Below are 21869 nucleotides of genomic sequence, written 5' to 3' on the forward strand. Positions count from 1 at the left end.
GTCCGATTGAGTAAGCTTCACCGTCACCGCCTTTACGTATCCTACAACAAGTCTCACATCCATAGACCTGGTACTCTGTTGATATAGGTATGCTTACGCTTACTTTTCGATTGACTAGTGAATCCAATAATATTTCACTCTCATAGGATTCTAGGCCTGAAATACCTTAAGCCTTAAATACAAAATCTGAGAGATCACCACGTAACCTGAAGAACTCCGTACAAATCCAGCCCGGTACCAGCTTTGACTATACACAATGCATACGACAATGCTATACATGAGATACTAGTGTCCCCCATACTGTAAAGTTTTATACTGGGTAAAATGTGACCTTGGACTATATATGCTGGTCGAAGGAGCCGCGGAAGACATCAAGAGATCGAGGAGGGTCAGAGCCATTGAACGTATACTATCAGTCACTGTCACTGCTTGAGTCCGACGACGAGTCGCTGGCACTTTCACTTGAGCTGGCTCCCTTCTTTTTTGTAACTTTCTTTTTGTGGCTGCCGTTGTCATCACTGTCGCTGCTCGAATCGGCCGATGAGCTTTCAGTAGAGCTGTCTTTCTTCGGCTTTGGGGCCAGTTTGGGCTTCTTCTCGTTGTCGCTTTCGCTGTCACTAGAACTCTCGCTTTCACTGCTGCTCGAGATTTCCACGAAAGCGGTCCGGTTCTTCTTCTTCTTTTTAGCAGACGGAGCCTGGGTGCTCGGGCCCCGCTTCGCTTTTGTTTTCTCGAGGTAGAACAACTTTCCACTGACAGCGAACAGCACGAGCTCCGCTCGCTGCCGTCTCTGAAGCTTCGCCAGCCCTTCTCCGTCAAGCGAGTCAGGTGTCTCAATCTCGTCAAAATCGTCTTTGCCTTGCGACAAGCGTGTTCTAAAAGCCTCCACGGCCTTGTTGTAGCCTGTCATATCAGACTCGGCCTTGTCGTCCGTCTCCGCTGCTTGCTCTTTCGCCAAATCCTCTTCCATTTCAGCTTTCACGACCTCCTCAGCAACCTGTTGTAGCCGTTGCTTGGCACCCTCGCTTTTCAATCCCTTAAGGTAAGAAAGAAGTGCGGCGTTGTATTTCGCAGGAACATGTTCCAAAGACAGGAGGTGTTTGAATAGATGCGTCTCGCGGTTCTTCTGGAATTTCCAAACAGATCGGTGCTGGTGGTATAGATTGAGATACGAAAGAATAGGAGACTCGTGAGACGTCGTTGTAGCGTTCGAAGCAGTCGTAACAGACTGATCCTTCTTCTTTTTCTTCTTCTCCTTCTTCTTCTTTTTCTTCTCGCCCTCGTCATCCGCGTCAACCTGTTCCTCTGTAGCAGGAACAGCCTGACCCTCTTCAGCATCCCCATTGATTTTCGAATCATCCTTAACTTCTGGATGGCTCTCACTCTCGCTCTCCTCACCGTCCTGCATCACCGTATCCGCCGAAAAAGACACCCTCTTCTTCTTCTTCTTGCGCCGCTGCTGAGACTCAGATTCCGGCTCGGCAGCCGCCTTCTCCTCCCCGTCATTCTCGTCATCAAGCCGTCTCTTCTTGCTCTTCTCCTCTTTCTGCTTCTGCTTCTTCTCGCCCGTCTCGCCCGTCACTGCGGCATCCTCAGTGCCCTGCCCATCGCTAGATTTGCTCTTTTTCTTCTTGTCCTTGGTTTTCTTGTCCTTCTTATCAACCTCCTTGTCCTCACCGTCTTTCACTGCAGGCATATCCTTCACGCGCTTGAGCTTGCGGCCTGCCTTTTTCGACGCCGACACATGCGACGACTGCGCAGGTTCCTCGCTCGACATGGGGAGCGTAAGCGGTATTCTCCGGGACGTCAGCTAGAATTGGAAAGTTGAGTAGATTGCACGCTTGATTGGAGATATTTCAAATGCAGTAAGAGTAAATTATCCGGAAATTAGTCCTCGGTGAAAGGTATATCGATCTTGGTGAATTCATGAAGCTCTGGAAAATTTTCCACGTGAGTTGCGGAGTCTGCAACATAGCGTCCGCTTATCGGGCCACTGATAAGCGACTGGCCTTGGAGAGAGATGTTTCGAGTATTCTGTACCAGCAATATGAGTGACATTTACATATTCGTTCAATAAGTCAACATAATGTTAAAGTTCTATATCCTTGGGAAACCGTATATTCATCTCGCGTTATCATGAGGCCCATTTCCCGACTCCGACGAATGTCCGACTCCCTACATCTAAACCCATGTGCGCAAAAATGTCACGAATTGAAATCATGGCCCAGTTCCACTTCCATTACCGCTATGCTCAGCTCCTGAGGTGTCCTTCCTTTCCCTTCTGGCATCCTTTTGGGTCCCGGCCTCGCCACTGCCTCCAGGCGCGGTAGATGCTGCAGCCTTTCGTCTTGCCCGCTCCTTGTCCTTGGTGCTGGTCGTTGCTGTCCTCCTTCTCCGGACTGGTTCATAGACATCGTTGAAGTTCATGACGACTCCAAGGAAGCGCATGTCGACATCAGGTTGGTAGGCTAGGTCGCCCAGTAGTACGTTCAGTCTGGAGCGGAACTCCGCAGAGAGCTCGCGCAGGCGTGTGCGAAGTGACGCCAGCATGTGGTCGTCTGCAGAAAGCTCTTGGCCGGCGAGGGATGACGGGGTATCGAACCCATTGCCATCGACTCCGACAGTTGGAGTTTGGGCCAGTGATGGGGGGAATGACGATAATGAGTTCTTATGCCCTTGTGGATGCCGGGAAGATAGGAGATCGCGCTCAGTAATGCCCCAGCGCCCCTGAGCAGTGCGCGTTTCTATTTTAGCACTGAGCTCTTGTCTTCGGGTAAATTCTGCCACCGAGAACGAATAGAGTCCATCAACGGCATCCTTGTACGCCAGCATGATCTTCAATATTTGATGGAGCTGGGTCAAGAAGCCCTCTTCTTGTTTGTGACCGGATGCGGTGCGGGATGATGTCGAGCCTAACAGACCCTTGTGCGTGATAGAGTTGAGATATTTGGTATGTGCTTCAATCAAATCGTCAAGCGTACACCCTGGCTTGGATATGGCTGCCTGCAATTGATCCCAACTGGCCTCAATGACTTCAAAGAGGATGTAGTACTGGAGCTGGCAAACAAAATGAATCATTTCTGCGATGACGCACCTTGCCCGTTTCCAGTCAGCTCCAACTTTGTCGCTGACGCTTCCTAAGACTCCGCGAGCGCCAGTCATACATCGCCGCCAAGTGCTGCCCAGGGCAAATTCGACGCGCTTAACTCGCCACAGGAAATTGAACACCTTCAGATATTGAGTCGAGCCCCAGGGCGTGATAACAACGTCAACAGGGGCATCTATCTTGTATTCGAGAGTAAAGCAGTCCCATCCTATCTCGCCGTGACTGAGCTCCAGCATACGGGCATCCAAACGGCGGAGTACGTCGGGCGGGTCGTATTGCGCGTTGGAAGCACGAATGGCATGCTCCAGCTGCGCGGTGAGAGTATGCCTATATTGTGAATTGGCAGGCCGATCGAGGTTCGATGCCAGAGATTCCATGAGCAAGGCGATGAAGTCGCCCTGGCCCAGTAGCAGATACTTCTTGAGCGCATGCAAGTGGTCGAACAGCTTGAACTTTTCGTCCATGAGATAGATGAGTCGCGCCATAGTTGTTTTGTAGGCTTCATCGATTGATGCCTCGAGGCTAGCCGTATCACCATAGTGCAATTCTTTGGACGCTTCTTTAGAGTATGCCTCAACCCATCCAGAGTCCCCGCATCCGTATCTGATGAAATTCAACGATTTGCCGATAAGAAACACTTTCTTCGCAAAGTCCTGCGTGATGATTGACGGTACCATCTCGTCATCCAGTTTATATTTGTCTTCCCAGACACTGGTCGCAAGGCGTCGTGGATCCGTGTTCGGTCTGAATTCTGGTTCCACGACAAAAAACTCCTGGTACGGATCTGAAAGCTCACCATCATAGATCCACAGTCGCAGCATATCGTAAAACGGGCGTGTAACGTGCGAGAGCAGCTTCTCCGCAAAGGTACTAACAAAAGGGTCGCCGTGAGATGTCGAGAACCCGTGAATCAAGGATATCAATTGACCACCCTTTTTGCCTGGAGCGCCGTTAGCTCGATGGAAAGACTAAAAAACACAGCCGAGGGGAAATCACACTTACTCCGAGCCTCCTCAACTATCAAACTCATCAACCGTAACGCCATTGTCGCGTCTCTTGTCCATACTACACAACGCTTCAACGTTACCAACCCCTTGGACGATTCCTTGGACTGATAGGGATCTCCGCTAGCGGCCAGCGCCCTTCGAATCTCCCCTTCCAAGGTTGCTACAAGACCCAGGTAGGAACGGAGCTCGTTTGAAAGAGCAGCCCGCAAGCTCTGGGTGAGCAAGCCGCTTCCAGAATCCTCCACATATTTCGACAGACCTTTGTATAGCAGACACGGCTCAGCCAAGGTGTTCAGGAGAGATAAGACGGGTATGGGAAGAGTCGGTGGTAGTTTTAGAACAGAAGATGACGAGAATTCCAAATTTGAAGACGACAATCCTTGCAAGTTGTACGGTAAATCACGTAAAAGTCCGCTCTCATGAGGCCGCTTTTCGAAGTTATCTGAAAATGACTGGGTTTGAAACGATGCCTTCTGATCGTCCACAGGGCGGCTATCTTTAGGCGCAGCATCGTGTGCGCCGCGAGCCATTCGACCTCCTTTAACTCTGTCAGCTGTGACATGGCCGTGTTCCTGGTCGATATCCTTTTCCTTCTCCCACTCCTGCCGCCGCACGGAGGCCTTCCGCTCCATCTTCGCTGGAATCTGCGAAGCAGAAGAACTGACAGCCGGGCCGTCCTCGTCCGAATCCCCCTCCAATCTTGGGCCCTGGCCATGCCTTACTCTCTGATGACCACTTTTCAACATCATATTCTGCAGATTCCCCGCATCCATAAGCGGACTCCGACTCCTCCCATTCTCATCCGCAGTCTCGAGCTGGGGATCCGAGCCCGACAACCGATATAGCAAGTACAGGATCGCCCATTTCTGCGACAGAACCGGCTGCGTCAGCAAGCGCGAATACAAGTTTGAGAACCGCACAGCTTTGTCGGGGCTCGCATTCTCCCGGAGAAGCTTCCGCTTGATAAGGTCCGACGCGTTATTGATGTTCTCCCCTCCTGCTAAACTACCTCTGCGACTGATGCCCAGGCCCGGGCCGTCAGCTGGCGAGGCATGGTCATTTCCAGAGCTGGTGTATGTGTCGATGATGCGCCATGCACGTTCGAGGTTCTCGTGGTGTCGGCGTTCTTCTGCTTCAGCAAGTAGCTCGTCTGCGTCTTCGGAGACTGTATCGCCGATCTCTGAGAGGGAAATAGGTGGAGTTAGGGAATCAACAAGTTGAGAAAGGGCATCTTCGATGCGACGCGGGCGCGCGGGTTGACGCGAAGACATTGTCTGGGCCGCCGTTCGCGGATTCTGCCTTCTGAAATGCCGCCTGTCCTCAATTTGCTGGCTTTCTCGAGGACTTCTGTTTTTCAATGCCGCGTTGCTCGAGTCGACCCGTACGTGACACGGGTGAAGGAAAACGCGAAGGTGGGGAGTTTGTTGATCAGTGTCTCGACGTCAAGGAGAGTTTCCGAAGTGCCACAGTGCATCCTGGGGAATTGAGTTGAGAAAGTACTCCGATAGATTACCTCATCCACTTGGAGGGACAGCTTCAATTCTCATAGCAAAAGGGCTCATTAAGGCTGGGATATTTTTGTTTGTCTGGAGTTATCTGTATCAATTTGGACACGCCAAGACCGGCAGACGTCAGTAAGGTACGGAGTTCTTGGTTAGGTGCCTAATGCATTCATTATAGGGAAAACGGCTACGTAACACTTTAAGGGATAATCCTCGACGCAGTTTAGGCTTCTCGAAGGATTATACACCGACGACGATGATCCAATTTACAAACTGAAACCTGTATGACCTGAATCGCGTTTCATTCACAATGCCTAAGACACCATACGCGCAGGAAGTCATCAAGACACCAGAACAAACCTGAGCCTCCAACGCCGCCCGATTAAAACTGAGAATAACGGCAGGAAACACCAGTGCCCCCATGGACATAAAAAACAAGTAAAAATACTCCCCGGTGATGAACGAAAAAAGGAAGGCAAGAGTACAGAGATACTACACTGCCCGAGCCCTGAGAGCCACAAATGCAACCCGAGGCTTGGAGTTAGAGAAAAAAAGGATTCGAGATAAGAAGACAGACAGGAGAAAGAAACGAATCAAACCGCCAAAAAATCTTTTGCGCCCCAAACTGCACCTTCCGAGAGTGCAATCAAAGTCCGTCGCACCAGCTGGATCTTCCCGTCAATTTTGAAGTTCGTACACATCATAAACACCGGCCCATGCCATAGGTCCGCGGGAAAGTCGCAGCCGAGAAATCGAAATGTAAGAGCCCGCGTAGGGGCGAAAAAGCTAAAGTGAGAAACACCGTATCTCCGTCTAGACCCAAGCGGCCTGTACACTGTCGAGCAGAGATCGAATTTTTAGATGTCATAATCATGATCAGGCGTCAATTAAAGATCATGAAGGGGGCGAAATCACATTATCATCGTCGCATACCCTGAGTAGGGATAGGTGCACCTGGCTGCATACCCATGTTGTTTGCGATGTTGTACGGATGAGGGTCGAATCCTGTCGACATTCCATTCATCATGAGAGGACCTAGTCCCTGTGCTTGAGAAACGGGACAGTCCTTGTGAGCAAGCAACAGGGTCTTAAGGTTGACAATTTCCTCGCGAAGCTGCGTGACAGTGGCGGTGAGCGCGTCATTCTCCGTAGTAAATAGCTCAACCTTCGCCTGAAGATTGGCAAGCCACTGTTTCTTGCGTTGACGACATTTCAGAGCCGCGACCCTAGCCAGATTATATTAGTATCAAATCAGTGTTGCCTGGGGAGTCCTGCAACAGTCAAGAGCGTACCGGTTCCTCTCCAAGAAATTTCTCCTCTTCTCTTCGTCCGTCATCTTCTTCGTGTCGGTTTGAGATTTCTTCTTCGTGTCATCTTCATCCTCGGAGTCGCCAGCTTCGGAGGGGGGCTCGGCGCTGCCGGAGCTAATACTCATCTTGGCCTTCTTGTTCGGACCCTTGGCGGGTGTATCGTCTGCTTTGCGTCTGTTGTTGGCTGTATTGCCTGTTTTCGTGGCAGTATTCTTCTTCCCTTTCCCTCTGGCGGAAGGCTTTGCCTGTTCTGCCTGCATGTCAGATGCATCACCACTCATCTCTCTACTACTGGCTACGGAGCCATTGATATTTTGAGATCCACGCCTGTCTGCATCACGCGATTGATTGCTACCCGGAATAGTATGAGGTGGAACAGACGATTGGTTGGAGACGAATTGATTGGCTTGTCCGCCCTTGGCCAACATGAACAACCCGTTGGCTGCATCTGCTGCATCGTGATGCGTGAAAGGGTCCACGCTGGCAGGCTGACTGCTCTTGATATCCATGCTCACACTGTGGACTCCCTCAGAATCGGCTGTGGGATTGGAAGTAGGACCACTCAAGCCGTTCTTTTTGGCAGCGTTCAATGCAGTACGATGGAATTCAATTGTGGAGGGAGTCGCACCGCCACTCTGTAGTTGCTGCAGAATCGCCTGGGAGTTCGGACTCGGCGCAGGAAACATAGAACCCCCCCCACCTGGAGTTAGACCGGTGCGAAGAGAAGACTCGTTGGGAGTTGGGAAACCTCGGCCAATGCTGTCGAAATAATCATTACCACCAGCTGGTCCAGCAAGCATGGCAGGACTCAACGGCCCAGAGCGCAACGAATTGGACCAATTATAGCCACCAGTAGAAGTGGTGCCAGGCAAAGCAGGTGAGGTGAGCGCTGCTACAGGGGGTAGTAACGACTTTCCCGGAGTTTCGCTCTGGGAACCACCCCCAAATGATTGTTCGAAGGGATTGGGCTCCAGAGAGAAGGGATTGTGGACCGAGTTGAAGTAATCTGGAGTATCTGTGGCAGTAGTTACAGCAGGTCGTGGGGGAGGCGCCAGCGAGGTTTGCGAGTCGACATCAGGCTTCTGGTCCTTAGTGTCGGAAGGCGCCTTGGAATCTGGGGTGCGCAATTAGAACCCAGGTCAGTAGAAGTGCAATAAGGTTGCAGTAACGATGATGCGACAGCAAGGTGATTTGATCAAACGTGTTGTGGGTGTTGTAAAGGGTGTTTTCTTTGCATCGCGTGGTTGACAGGGTCGGAATCTGATAAGGAAAATCCCCTCCATCGATGACGCCAAGTGTGAGGTCATCCCGACGGCAGGAAAACAGATCGCAGTATCTGGGGAAGAAGTGGCGTATTGCCAGACCAAAAAGAGTCAAGACTTCAGGAAGGAGGGGAAGACCAGAGGATAGACAGAAGGTTTCGTGTAAAGGTACCAGGATTCATATCCATAACACACAAAAAGCAGATATACAACTCACCTCCAGCGTCCAACGCGTTCTTCTTCGAATCCATTGGCGATGAATTACGAGCTTTTGTACTATGCGGTAGATTTGCGGGCACAGATGAAGCGACAGCAGCAGACATCATAGACCCGGAGGAGGAAACAATATATTATGCGAGCGCAGGGGAGCCGCGAGTGACCAAGGTTGTGGTAGGAATAGTAAGGGAAGGGAAAAAGACGGGAAACAAGCGAGTGGACGTGGTGGCGACACAGAACAAATTTGCGATGAACCAGTTAGAAAAGTAGCTCAAATAGAACAGTAGAATAAGATAAGGATATGTTGATAATTTGCTTTGTCGTTGGTCTGGTCTCTGCTTCTTCTTTCGTCTTTTCCCTGGTGCTGTACTATACATACACCCAAGGCAAAAGTGCACGTACTTAGTGTGTAGTGACTTTTCGAGGTGTCAAGGGGAGAAGAAGAGTTGTGACGTAGTCCGGTTCAACAAGGAGTATTTTATTTTAGGGGGGTGGAAGAAAAGAATGGAAGAAGAGGGGAGGCGGTCGAGGGTGGTGAGCTAAGCGTTTCGACTAGTCAGCATCCGACTAGTCTGCTATCAGGTAGATAGTTCCCCGTCACGCCAGAAACATGCAACCCTGGATGAGTACAAAAGCCTGTGGTTGTCCTTCCTGGTTGCAACCTCGAATCAGTTTATGTTATCCCAGCAATCCCTCTTCTTCTCCTTCTTTCTGCTTATTATTCTTTAAGTTTTCAATATTATTATTTCTCTTTCAATATGTGATCTCTCTGATTCTCCCTTTTCAATCTGCTACTGATGGAGGGAGAGATGGAAGAGACCAGCAAAATTAAAGGGAAAAATAATAATAAAAAAAAGAAAAGAAAAAGAAAAGAAAATACTAATGAAATTCCAAGACCAGAGGGAAACGAATAACAAGAAATCTAATCTGAATAGTTATGGTAGCAGCCAAAAATCATCGCCCTTACCTGTGGTGCTGTGGACTCCCCAGCAATATCTCTCGACCAATATGGATGACGAAATCCCGTCGGAGCCACACCAGACGCGGTGGTTGGATAACAGGGGAATTTGATAAGCAAACTGCTTCTAAATTTTCTTCCTCCTTTCTTCCCCTGTTTGGTCGAGTAATATGGAGAAAGGTTAAAAGAATGCTTGCCTGCTATCCAGGGATAAAGATGACTCGAAAAGTGTAAAATCAAATGAGCCAGAACCAGCACACAAGAGCCCAGAAGCAGCATAGAGAGAAAATCACGGGGAGATGGGGCAGGGAAAACTTGGATGAGATCACGGTGACGACGACAGGAATTTTCCTTTGGGGTGTCGGAGGAGCCGGGTGGCCACTGGGCGATAGATGGGCCCACATGGACTGGCGGCCTGCCACTCATGGGCCAGGTTCCCGGCCCCACCTGGATTTTGCAACCCTGACTCTTCAAAGTACCTCTCTACATACAACATTTTAGTGTGTAGAAACTCCCGTAGTCACCCTAGAAGTACCACCACAAACTTGCAGGATTCAGATTCTGAGAGTTGAGTAGTAATGTCTATCAGACGAGGACACTAGTAGTATACGCATGTCTCAGTCGAAAGAGTTGTTTGTACGGACTAGGGCTTCATTCAATGCGATTCCATTGAAAAGATGATCCAGAGATAGCCTGATGTGAATTTTGTGAAACCAGCCAACAAAGACTTGGGGGGGTGGAAGAATCCTTCAATACCTAATTGGGTCTCGACTCTCACCCTCTATTCCTCTGCGCTGCTGATTGGATCTCAGCAATGACGCAATGACCAAGGCCGCTCGCGGAGTGGGCTCTAGTCACGTGATATTGAATTCCCGATTTTCTGGTTGGACAACAGACATACATCTGCCAGGTTCGCCAGTTGCCACTCGGATCCGTCCCTCCAGCAGGCACACGGACTAACTTCTCAATTAAGACGACCCCATATGCACTAGCACTAGTGCTATCATGTAGTGACTGTATGAAGCAAGATGAGAAGACGACACATTTACTACAGTAACCACAGTAAAATTTGTCAAGGTAGTGCTCATCAAGGTAGATTACTTGCATCCTTTATGTCAGGCTTGGCCAGCCCTTGCAATGGCGCAGGATGCTTCCACGGAGCCAATGCATTGAATCTGGTCTGCCAGGTCCCCTGGCATGATTCAGTTGTGATTAGCCTGATTCTCACTCTAGGCAAGGTAGCTAAGTCCACGAATCCTGTTGTGGCATCACAAACTGGATGCGAATGGGGAAATGCTCAGCGTGGCCCGTGGCCACGCTACCCGTCTGTCTAGTCTCGGAAATCAACGAACAGTATCGCTTACCAGGGAAATTCGAGCATATACTCTATTCCAACCATCCAACTGACGATCTCTTGATGGATCTCAAGATATTCGGAAAATACTTGGCTGGAGTTGGGGTTGCATCACTAGCTACTCTGTACAGCCTGTCGGTATCTTGGATTACTCGCTTGGTTTAATTTTGCCATGCAGCTATTACCTTGCAATTGTGGAATATGAGTCTCATCCTAAATTCGTGTAACCCAGCGTCGACTCTATTTCTCCCAGATAGCATTTATTTGCCTTCATTCGAATGTCCACCTGGTTTCGTTGCATATCTATGCTTGACTTTGGAGTAGTAGTAGGTTGACCGATAGCTTCTAGTGCTTGCAATGCTCGAGAACTGCTGCGTGTGGATGCTCACTTAGCTAAGTTGGCGATCGGATGGAGGAGCAGCGTCACAAGTCACAAAGCAGCGCAGTTAACAACTTGACCAGACCATTGATTCTAATTTAAGCATTCTCGCTGCACCTTTGTTTATATCATATCCAGGATGACTTATTTTATAAATCGAGTTCATCTACTTGTAAATTCCAGCTCGCCGGAAATACATATTCAATTGCAGCATTTAAAAATACCCCATCTTGAAGATATTGACGGAGTGCCTCTGGTAGTCCATGTTTCATCTTTTTAGAGCTTCTCCAGATACGTCACTGTGCGCGCTCCACAATCAGGAAAAGGGGAAAAGAGGAACTAATGATCCACACCTTGTCTTCCATCACTATCAAACCATCAACGGCCTCGTTTTAAGAACCCCGATAAGTAGAATAGTTCCAAGGCCCCAGCAGCACCGGCACATGGTAGTGGCGCCAACCCTCCTCTCCCTCCCGTCCACGTCCCTTCACTGTAAACTTCACCTCCACCTCCGGCCAGAAGCTCTCGATCCCCTGCGCTTCATACCAGGGCCCAACGTCAAAACGCACCGCCCAGTTCGTCTTGCTATCCGCAGTCGGGAGCGACGAAAGTACCGCGAAAACTGTCGTAGTCGTCGCGGCGGTGGCAGTCCAGCTCTTCACACGTCCGTCTGCGTCCGTCGTTGCGCTGAACGTGATGGGACTTTGGCTGGTGCTGCTGCCATTGCTGCTCCCGAGGAATGTCAGAGTTACTGGGAGATCTGCGGCGGGGGTACCCGTCAGAGTGTTCAGGACATGGCAGGTGATGGGATCGCGAGACATTTGGCTAGCTGCCTGTGCGGCGGTTGAGATACTGCGACTGGAAGATGTGGTTTGTGGTGATGGGCTTGAGGCTTGAAGGAGCTGTTTCTGGTAGAGGGCAAGACGGTCGCTGGCTTTAACCAATTGGTCTGTTGACTGGATCTGTTGGTTCCCAACGTCCATTAAGTAGATTTAGAACGAGGTTCGGAGAAGCAAGTGTGAGAAACTTTTCTCAAGAAGTAGAGCATGACCATCTGTTGGCACATGGGGTCTTTTCCTATCTCCGCTTCTCACGCATCGGAGAGCACCGACAGCTGTACTCCATACGGAGTATACCTTCAGTGGGGCGTTGACCTTGTGGCTTTTGTGCGGAATATGAGATTTGGCTACATAACCATTGCTCCTGGAGCTCCGAGAGCCATTACAACGGGCGCATAGATGAAGGTGGCACTAGGTCTATTATGTCGACTCAATTAGATCTTGAGTAAAGTTGAGATCATCCCATTGCATAGAAGTTGGGGCCTCAGGCAGAACGCTCCGGCACGTGCCCCGCCGTTGATGGCTGGAGCGTCCAGATGATTCTACCACTTTGACGGTGCTTTGACGGTCGTAAATAGTTTTCTTTTTCTGTGTTTGCTTGCTTGTCTGTCGATACGATTCAAGCCAGGTCCCTGCGACACAAATCTCTTTCGAGCCCATTTCTCGGAAGCTTCAACACACCACAATCAAAACTTTTGGCTTCTGCGGGGAAACAATACGTGTAAATTCAGGCCCCATCACTGCTCACCGAACAAGCAAATTACCCCTTTCCAAAGAATCCGAGCATCTTCTCACTGCATTAAGTTGCGATAGATTTCTGCGTGCCGGATTCTCAATTTCCGAATTCTTCAAAATGTCTTCGACCGCGGTCGTGCACGGCGACGATCTCATGGAGCCAACGCTCCAGTCCATTCTCAGCCAGAAGACCTTGCGATGGATCTTCGTTGGTGGTAAAGGAGGTGTCGGGAAGACAACAACATCATGCTCGCTCGCGATCCAGCTAGCGAAAGTCCGCAAATCTGTCCTGCTCATCTCGACCGACCCCGCACACAACCTGAGCGATGCATTCGGGCAGAAGTTTGGAAAGGAGGCCAGGCTGGTCGATGGATACTCCAACCTTAGCGCTATGGAGATTGACCCGAACGGCAGCATCCAGGATCTCCTCGCTAGTGGGGAGTCGCAGGGCGATGATCCCATGGCCGGACTGGGTATGGGTAACATGATGCAGGATCTGGCTTTCAGCGTATGTGCAACTTTTGACATTACTAGGAGCGTGTGTCCATGCTAACAATCAACGTCTGTAGATTCCCGGTGTCGACGAAGCCATGTCCTTCGCCGAAGTCTTGAAGCAAGTCAAGTCTCTGTCTTATGAGGTTATTGTGTTCGACACTGCACCAACCGGACACACCCTTCGCTTCCTTCAATTTCCTACCGTCCTTGAGAAGGCCCTCGCGAAGCTCTCTCAGCTATCGTCTCAATTCGGACCAATGCTGAACTCGATCCTCGGTGCTCGTGGCGGCCTCCCAGGCGGACAGAACATCGACGAGCTCCTCCAAAAGATGGAGTCTCTGCGGGAGACTATTAGCGAGGTGAATACGCAGTTTAAGAACCCCGACATGACCACTTTCGTCTGTGTCTGCATCGCCGAATTCCTGTCTCTGTACGAGACGGAGCGTATGATCCAGGAACTCACGAGCTACGGTATCGATACCCATGCCATTGTGGTCAACCAGCTTCTGTTCCCCAAGGAAGGAAGCGGATGCGAGCAGTGCAATGCTCGCAGGAAGATGCAGAAGAAGTACCTTGAGCAAATCGAGGAGCTTTACGAAGATTTCAACGTTGTCCGGATGCCATTACTGGTTGAGGAAGTTAGAGGAAAGGAGAAGCTGGAAAAGTCAGTCCTCCATCCAATACTCGTTGAAAACAATGACTAACAATGTCTACAGGTTCAGCGAGATGCTTGTCCACCCTTACGTTCCTCCCCAATAGACTACCCTAAACATGTTGTATCGATATGAGAGCCATAAGAGATATAGTCGGGACGAGTTACGAAATGAATAGACCATAATGATTCGAGATCATACTGCGTTCTATGCTCAGGTTCACCCTCGTATTCAGTCTACTGGTTCTGACTCGAATAATCTAACTGTAGAATCTTGTGCTTTCTCGTTGTACTTTGCTCTTGTCTCAGTCGACACACGACACACATGGGGGTAGCTGACTTCTTTGGAGTGATTTGCCACAGCGCCTCACTTTCAGTCTCCGAAAGATCGGCGAGGGAAACCATTTAACATAATGTCACAAAGGTTCTCAAAGCCTCGAGCAAGTTCTTGTTGCCTCTTGAAGCCTCATTCATGCTGTTTGAGATTTCTCTGAAGGCGAATAAGCTGGCAGCTCGAAACACGAGTTGACTAAGGGTTGCCGCGATAAATGGGAGGCGCAGACATTATGTGGTTCTAGTTTCATTGAATATCAAGAATGCTTGGAGTCAAGTGGGTCCTATTGCTTTGACAAATGCACGCCTCAACTTCGCTTCATGTCAACTTGAAGAGCCATTGGATCAGTGCAGGATGTAAGTCATTTTACATGAAAATGTCTTGAAATGATATACTGTGCTATGTGTGTGAATTCTTATTAGGTTGATGACGGGAATTAGCATAGTCAGCAAAACGTCTGGACGTGATGAAGCTCAACAGATCAGCAGGTGCTGTCGCGAAACTTGCTTATTCCAATTGAATGGGGACGAGTGATAAGCTGTAGTATTGACACTCCAACCAATTTGGATATGAATCAGAAGACAGAATGTCTTTGTCGGGTGGACTACAGCACTTCGCCTTGATACCTGAATAGCGCAAGGTACTCAGTATTCCCAGCCTTGATGTTGTAAAGGAGGCCGGAGCCTCTGGTTTGCTCAACTGGTCCACTTAGTAGGTTCCAGTTGCCAAAGATCTCCGAAGCAGGATCGTGCTCGGTGCCTGAAGCAAATATGGGCCCTGTTCCAGTAGTATCGGGCAGTTCGCTGATTCCTCGTGCGTGGGGTTGCTTGAAGATTAAGGTCTCGAACTCGCCAGAGCAAGTGAAGCAGCTTCATCGGAGATTGTATGACTACAATCCACCTTGGGCTTATACGGCCTGAAAAAAGCTCGCTGCATTCGCTTTCTTTGAGCTCGACGAGAGCGGCCATCACTCTCTTCTTTCAGTGGAAGCTGCAATTGTAGTCAAAGGTTACCCACGGCGCAAGCCGTGATCGTCAGGGCAAGTCTGGGAAGACATTTATAGAAATAGCTGCCTTGGCTGCCATAGTGGGTATGCGCAAGGTCCATGCCGAGCCATTCAGGAAGCACCTGAACGCACACAGCATCAGTTAAAGGCAAGTCTAGATGCAGCAATGACGCTGTGATAGTGTGGCATACTCGAACTGGTGCGAAATGGAGTCGTTGACCATGCGTCCCAATGGCCACGGTATGCAATGGTTGGCTGGTCGCTCTCCGGCCACACTGGTGTTTTAGTAGCTGCATCTACGCAAGAAGTAGCCAGATAAAATCAGCCGACGGGCCCTTCCCATGTACGTAGCTGGGTGGAGGCCACCAAGTCCCAGCGGAAAGTCTTGTAACGTTCTGCTTCAGACTGTTTCATTGGCCGCAAGGGCGGATCCTTGTTGGATACATTGCATCGATGAGCGCTTAGGAGTCGACTGATGAACTGATGGACTGTCGTATGAGAAGTCACCGAATCCAAAATCGTTATTATTTTGTTTTGTTGCTGAAGGGTCTCGGATCGTTTCCGCGGATTCTTAAGAACGAAACCTGGGAGGTCTGTTTGCAAGACGGAGCCATCGATAAATATGAGTTGCGGGGGACACTGCATGGAAGACGTCGAGCATCGCTTCCTGAATCGGCCTTGTGCATACAATGCAGTGCCCTTCTTCTCGGTTCTGGATCAATATAGTTGTTGGCAACTGGTCCACGCGTTCTCGGACTCGGCATGTCTATACCTTAGTTACCTACTGTCGGGGTCAGTTGAGAGAGTGAAGTTCCTCCTAGAATTCCAGCTGCTGCTTTGATTTGTCTAACATGCACTGGCTCTTTTCGCAGATACAAGAAATGGGTCGAGCGTGGCATTGCTCTCATGTCTGCGTGTACAACAAATCCACTGCGCATAGATAATAGCTCTCGGATCTCACGACGATGATCAGTGGGACCCGGACCCGTCTGTTTACGACCAGCTTTGATCTCAATATACATTTAAACTCGGAATACTAAGCGCCCTTTTTGAGCTGGGGAAAGTTAGAAGAAGGTTTCGGAATGTTACGATAAATATTCCACTACCTGGGCAGGTCCTAGGATGTCAGCGCATGGAGCCACGACAACATCCTAACAGACCAATTTGGTGCCGCATGTTCACCGCAATCTAGTCCAAGGATCTTGAAATTGAGACGCACGATTAAGGAATAGGATCCGGCCCTGGGCGCAGCGGCCTAGGAGCGCATGGCATGGGTGCAGCTTGCTTCGATTTGCGAACGGTATTAGTCTTCGTCAAAATCAAGCCTCACTTTTGTTTTACCGGTGCGAAAAGGGGTTGAATCTCGTCCTCTCAAAGAGTGAGGCGGTCCTTCCGGGATCCGATGAGCACAATGAGCCAAATTGGCTTTCCAGCCATCTTATCACTCTGCTCGTGACGGATACTCAGTTCTGGACTACTGTAAGTGTGATCTCGTCTCGAAGATTCTATAGTGGTTGCAAATGGGAATGCTGATCAGCTTCACTAAGCGAGTACGATTGTATTGCAGCGAGCATCTCGAACTTCAATCAATTCCTTCGGACTCATGCAGACGATCTTCGTATTTATCTCGCCGTTATCCCTTACATGAGTAGAGTCGGTCTGGGGTTATATATACACTCGTCGTCCATTCATGTACCTGCTTCGTGCCATCATCACCTTGCCTAGACAGCCATCCTACGCGAGCATCCAATCAAGCTTATATACCTCGAAGCGTTCAATCTAGAAGGACAAACCATTTTGAAGATGTCACAAGTCCAGCAATATTGGCTACCAGGCTATGGTCTCTCAAGACATATTGTGCTGGGCCATATCCAGTATTTCCTTGGACCATCGGCAACTGTCAGACCTTATACTTACCAGGTAAACGATTACTTAGTTGGAGAACGTGATAAATAGGAAGAGTCTGCCTAACCCGCGAGCTTGATACAAACAGGGGCGCGACGGCTATCTCATCAATGGTGTGCCTTTGACGCGGGTCTCTGCTCCCTTCTAGCATTGCTTTCCTACTGCACTGCCGCTAACATGATCCCACAGGAACAAATCAATGATCTGGCCATCATGTCACGAGAGTACGAACGGCAGGAATCCCTTCGGATGACAGGAGATATCCTTGCACCCAGTTCCTGCAGGGAGTCAGAGCCTTACATCAACGAGATAGTACCGGTGCGCACCTTTAGTTATCGCAGGCAGCCCGTTGATCACGGAGGGCGGCGTGGGCGATGATTCCGAATCATTCGATTGAAAATAGACTTTCACCGGTTTAGAGCCAGTGATATCTTCGAGCATATTCGTTTGGATTGTCTCCTGGCTTTTGCTTTTCACAATATACCCCAGTTGAGCGCTCCAGTCCATTTGCCACCTACTATTTCCTCTTAATCAAGACCGGCATCTTCGCTGCAAGCGTTATGTCACATCCGTCTTTCGTTCGAGCAACTCGTGAGATTTGAAATCGGGCCATATATTAACAACTGGTCTCGACTACAATTCATTTTTCGGGTTGCTTTGGCTTGTGGATCGCCTTCGTTCGTCCCAGAGACGTACTCCATTGGCCTCTTCCTTTCTGCAAATACACGAGAACATCCCTCTTCAAAGGCAGTTTCATTCTTCACGGTCACCTGGGCCGTCCAGCAAGCTGATAAGGCCATAGGCAATGGAATGAATACAGGAATGACTTGAGGCAACCGGAAGGTTGACACTGAATTTCACTCATCTGTCTATAGACCATTCGTAACAGCATATATCAATGGATCAATCAACATAGCACAAAGCTCTGAGACCATGCGAAACAACATGACTCTCATCAATCGTTACAATCGGCCATTCGCCCGGCTCTGAAGTAAAATCCCAGTCCCGGAATACGGACTCGAGGTGGCTTCCCTTTCGGTTCTTCCCTCGCTTCTAGACCCTTAGAAATGTCAAAGATTCGATCTATGGCCACTCGTTTTCTTTTCTCACCATCACAGAAACACAAAGAGAGTCAAGCAGGAGGCCCAAGAGAGATATCTGAAACTGACAACGTAAAATAGAAAGGAGGAGAAATTACGGGGAACATGAAAAGTGGACCACCTGAACGCCAGCCTGATGCCACTCTGCTTGGTCCCATCACACGAGAAACCCACAGATCGTGGGAATTTTTAACATGAACAGAACCATTCGGAGGAAGGAAAAAGGATGAATTTTGTTTTCGGGGCGTAAATCGAATTCTTTACTTTATTTCGCAACAGCCGCGCTGTGAGAGAATAAAAATTAGTAATTTGTCAGTATTGTGGATACAATAAGCAGACGAACCTCAGCACTTGTGTCCGGAAGAAAGCACCCTTGGTCCTCTCGATGACCTGCTGGTACACAGACTGGGGAGGGTGATTCATGATCACGGTGCCCTCCTTGTAGTCGATCTTGGCATCAACACGTGTGTCGCGGATCAGGTTGACAATCCACTTCTCGCCCTCATCCTGGTTCAAGCCGAGACGGGTGGAAAGATCCCTATTTTTCCAATGTCAGTTGTCCGCCGCCTGCGTTCAAATTTAAGATACTGTTACATACTTGATATCAATCCGCTGGTGGATCTTGCAGTAGCTCTCGGAGATGAGGTGCCGGGCAGCCTCGACAAAGGCATCAGCGGTGGAAACAAGGAAGAAGTCACTTCGGAGCACATCCTCGGCCTCGCCCAGCTTCTTCTGAGCCTCTTCGAAATCGAAATCAACGTAGAGAGCCTTGACGAAGTCGGTGATAGGGTCGTTGTACTCATAACCCTCCTGGCGCACCACACGGACCAAGTCCTTCAATTGCTTCTGGTATACACTGCTGCTCTTGTGTGCGCGGTTACGGTTGGTGATAACTGCCGCGGCAAGGTACCGCAGGATCCAGGGGCAGTTGGTCTGGATGGTGTTGATGTAGGCGGGGGAGAAGAAGAGATCGGTCAGGACATCGCGAGCGGGATCATGGTTGAAGAAGGGGAAAAGAGACCAGTGAATCAGCCAGGAGCGGTTCTGGAGCTGACCCAGAGGGTTGTTGAATAGACGGGTCTCAATCGAATCTTTGACCTTCTGGACTTCCTCCATCGCAGCCTCCCAGCTGGTGGTGAGGATCTCCGAAGCGAACTTACCCCATGTAGCCGAGGCGACTTTGTCGTTATCCGTCGAAAGAACACGGAACTGATAGAGGAGCTCTGCCGCATTACCGTAGCTGCCGCAGCTGTACTGGAACCGGCCGTAGTCGTAAAGGCTGTTGACCATTTCAATGGTCACTCCGTGCTGTTCCTCGAGGAACTTTAAGTTGGCGACCTTGTCGCTTCGCAGGTTGGCCACGACGCTCTCATCCTGCAGCAGCTGAGTGATCTTGGCGCTCTCCTCCTCGTACTGTTGCAACTTGGCGAGAACCTCCTCCCTCTTCTTCACGAACTCATCGGGAATGGCGTCGGAGTTGTTGATCTCCTTCCAGAGATTGGCAACATAGTCGGTCATGTTCGTGTGCTTCAAAAGCTCATACTTCGCACGGACAACTTCCTTCTCGTCATCTTGGCCCGAACTGAATTCAAGCAGAGGAAAGACGAGGTGACGGTCGAGATAGGGGATCAACTTGGGAAGCAGGTTGTATTGGTTGGCGATTTCTTCAGCGGTGTTCGAAGGGTGGGCCGCGGCACCACTGCTGAGAGTCTCAGCGGAAGGGGGAACGTTGGCTGCCATGTTAGTGTAGGATGGACAGCAGGAAGACAGGAAAGCGCGGGCTATATGAAGTGGGAACAGCAGCGAGGACTGTGTTGAAGTCTCTCTCTCTCTGTCTCTTCTTTCGTCCCGTGCCAAAGAAAGTGTGCGGCGGTTTCTTTGCGCTGGCGAAAATGTGGGCGGGAGGGCTGGTGGGCGCGCTAGCCCTCTTTGGGACTAGCAACAGGTCTCCGCGCAGAAAGCAAGAAATCGTATGTTGTAGGATGATGTTTGACATTTCTGTAGGACCTCTCTTCGATCGTACGTCGCGCTCACATCCCCTGTGATAGAACCCATTTGTGGTCGGGGCTCTTCATCACATCCACGCGTCGGGATTGCCAGAGTTTCATCCATTGCAGGCCGCGTTTTTCCATATCCGCAGCCGATGGCATCTTTCTTGCAGTCTCTGCCAGTCTGCTCGGCTGTTCGCAAGCAGTCGACTGCAGCTCCCCTCTTCCTCAACGCTTCACAGTTTGTCGCTTCGTCGAGGACATGTAGCCCTTTCTCCACATTATCTTCACAGTCTAGATCGATCTCTTCTCGTAAGTCTCCGTTGAATCCGCCTGTCCCATGCGTTTCTATCCATAAGCGAGCTATAGCAAAAACATGAACGGAAACAGAGAAGCAGATGTGGGAATCAGATTGGACGTGACAGTACTGACGTGTGTTACTGCAGTTCACTCATTGAGAACCGCTCAACACTCCAAATCAAAGCCTTCCGCCCATCAGTCTCGGACGTTCCTGGTTCAGCTCAAACGGCAATCCCAGACTCTGAAAGAAACCCCTTCAGCAACAACAGGAGCCGTTCCTCCTCCTGGTGCAAACCTGCAACTCACAAACCTCCCATATTTCATTCGTCGCACAGCATCAAACCAACTCCCCGTGTACCTCGTCACAAAAGCTGGCGGTACCAAGCAACAGACCAAGATTCAGAAGACGGAAGGTGATCTAGAAGCATTGAGGAGCGACCTTGCGCGGTATCTCGGTCTTGAAAGCGGCGACCCTCGCTCGCCAAAAAGCCCGGACGTCACTATCAACCGTCTCAATGGCCATATTATCGTCAAGGTATGCCAGTGGATATACCTCGCGCGGTCCAGTGCTGTCTTTCTGCTCTATCCATCCAATCGCTAATTGATACCACCATGTAGGGCTGGCGGAAGCCTGAGATTCAAAAGTTCCTTCTGGAGCGTAACTTCTAAGCAGTGACGTATCGGCTCCTTCAGCATGAACGACTACCTTTCCGTTCCCCTTTATCTATTATCATCATCTACTCGAAAATCGATTACCGATTTACATATTCCATGGAAAAGAGCTATTTCAAGCTTCAGTTTCAAACGCACTACCAAAAGGATCGAAGAAGAGAAGTGAAATGTTGTTTTGCGGAGGGAAGGGGCCCATGGAAACTCCAAGATGAACAGGAACTGAATCTTTGATGGTTACATGAATGGGCTACTTGTTTATCGCGTTTCACTGTCCTTGGATCGTCGTTTCGTTTCATGTCCCTTTTTTGCATTGTACGATTCTCTTGCTGGTGTCCGTGTTGCGGGTTTCTCATTGCTGTCATTGAAGGCTCTGGCTTTTGCTGTACTCTGGGGATTGTCCTCCTCTTTCTATCTTTCCTCATCTGATCTCATCTCTGCCATTTCTCGGTTGTGTGGCTATTTGTACTATTTACACTCTAGTACATGTCCAATAGTCCAGTCAAATCAGACGAAAAGACATATGCTTCTGGAATTAATCAATTGGGCCACATAAAAGCAGCTTCAGMATCTAGTACCAGTGAGAACTCAGGCGAGGCTCTTAATATGTTCTGCAGGGTCCTTCCAGTTCCATGTGAGAACGATGACCAATTTACTTGCGGAGAAGCTTGTGGCCTCCTTTAACGCGAGGCGAAGAGAACCAGGCATATGTAGGTCATTACGAACGGAGAATGAATGTTTTGAGATGATGA

General features: G+C 49.7%; 7 protein-coding genes across 7 annotated transcripts; 2 read left to right on the top strand and 5 right to left on the bottom strand.

Annotated features, from left to right (window-relative positions):
- Positions 1-412: 412 nt before the first annotated feature.
- Asppvi_006658 (WKF domain-containing protein) lies at positions 413-1777 on the bottom strand (the record flags this gene model as incomplete). The annotated part of the gene is made up of 1 exon (XM_043302556.1): positions 413-1777. One exon carries the CDS (start codon positions 1775-1777, stop codon positions 413-415), a length of 1365 nt encoding a protein of 454 aa, XP_043158491.1.
- A 440-nt stretch (positions 1778-2217) lies between these two features.
- Positions 2218-5384, bottom strand: Asppvi_006659 (tubulin gamma complex associated family protein; the record flags this gene model as incomplete). Its single annotated transcript, XM_043302557.1, has 2 exons — positions 2218-4046; positions 4109-5384. The coding sequence occupies 2 exons, from the start codon at positions 5382-5384 to the stop codon at positions 2218-2220; spliced, it is 3105 nt and encodes a 1034-aa protein (XP_043158492.1).
- A 1150-nt stretch (positions 5385-6534) lies between these two features.
- atfA (bZIP transcription factor atfA) lies at positions 6535-8513 on the bottom strand (the record flags this gene model as incomplete). The annotated part of the gene is made up of 3 exons (XM_043302558.1): positions 6535-6841; positions 6908-8039; positions 8405-8513. 3 exons carry the CDS (start codon positions 8511-8513, stop codon positions 6535-6537), a joined length of 1548 nt encoding a protein of 515 aa, XP_043158493.1.
- Positions 8514-11486: 2973 nt separating this feature from the next.
- Asppvi_006661 (hydroxyisourate hydrolase) lies at positions 11487-12077 on the bottom strand (the record flags this gene model as incomplete). Its single annotated transcript, XM_043302559.1, has 1 exon — positions 11487-12077. One exon carries the CDS (start codon positions 12075-12077, stop codon positions 11487-11489), a length of 591 nt encoding a protein of 196 aa, XP_043158494.1.
- Positions 12078-12786: 709 nt separating this feature from the next.
- Positions 12787-13922, top strand: Asppvi_006662 (ArsA family ATPase; the record flags this gene model as incomplete). The annotated part of the gene is made up of 3 exons (XM_043302560.1): positions 12787-13176; positions 13238-13827; positions 13880-13922. The coding sequence occupies 3 exons, from the start codon at positions 12787-12789 to the stop codon at positions 13920-13922; spliced, it is 1023 nt and encodes a 340-aa protein (XP_043158495.1).
- A 4550-nt stretch (positions 13923-18472) lies between these two features.
- Positions 18473-19900, bottom strand: Asppvi_006663 (eukaryotic translation initiation factor 3 subunit E; the record flags this gene model as incomplete). The annotated part of the gene is made up of 2 exons (XM_043302561.1): positions 18473-18698; positions 18759-19900. 2 exons carry the CDS (start codon positions 19898-19900, stop codon positions 18473-18475), a joined length of 1368 nt encoding a protein of 455 aa, XP_043158496.1.
- Positions 19901-20524: 624 nt separating this feature from the next.
- On the top strand, positions 20525-21049 carry Asppvi_006664 (mitochondrial 54S ribosomal protein mL49; the record flags this gene model as incomplete). The annotated part of the gene is made up of 1 exon (XM_043302562.1): positions 20525-21049. One exon carries the CDS (start codon positions 20525-20527, stop codon positions 21047-21049), a length of 525 nt encoding a protein of 174 aa, XP_043158497.1.
- Between the last annotated feature and the right edge of the window lie 820 nt (positions 21050-21869).

Source organism: Aspergillus pseudoviridinutans (genome assembly GCF_018340605.1).
Source record: "Aspergillus pseudoviridinutans IFM 55266 DNA, scaffold_4, whole genome shotgun sequence".
Lineage (NCBI taxonomy): Eukaryota > Fungi > Ascomycota > Eurotiomycetes > Eurotiales > Aspergillaceae > Aspergillus > Aspergillus pseudoviridinutans.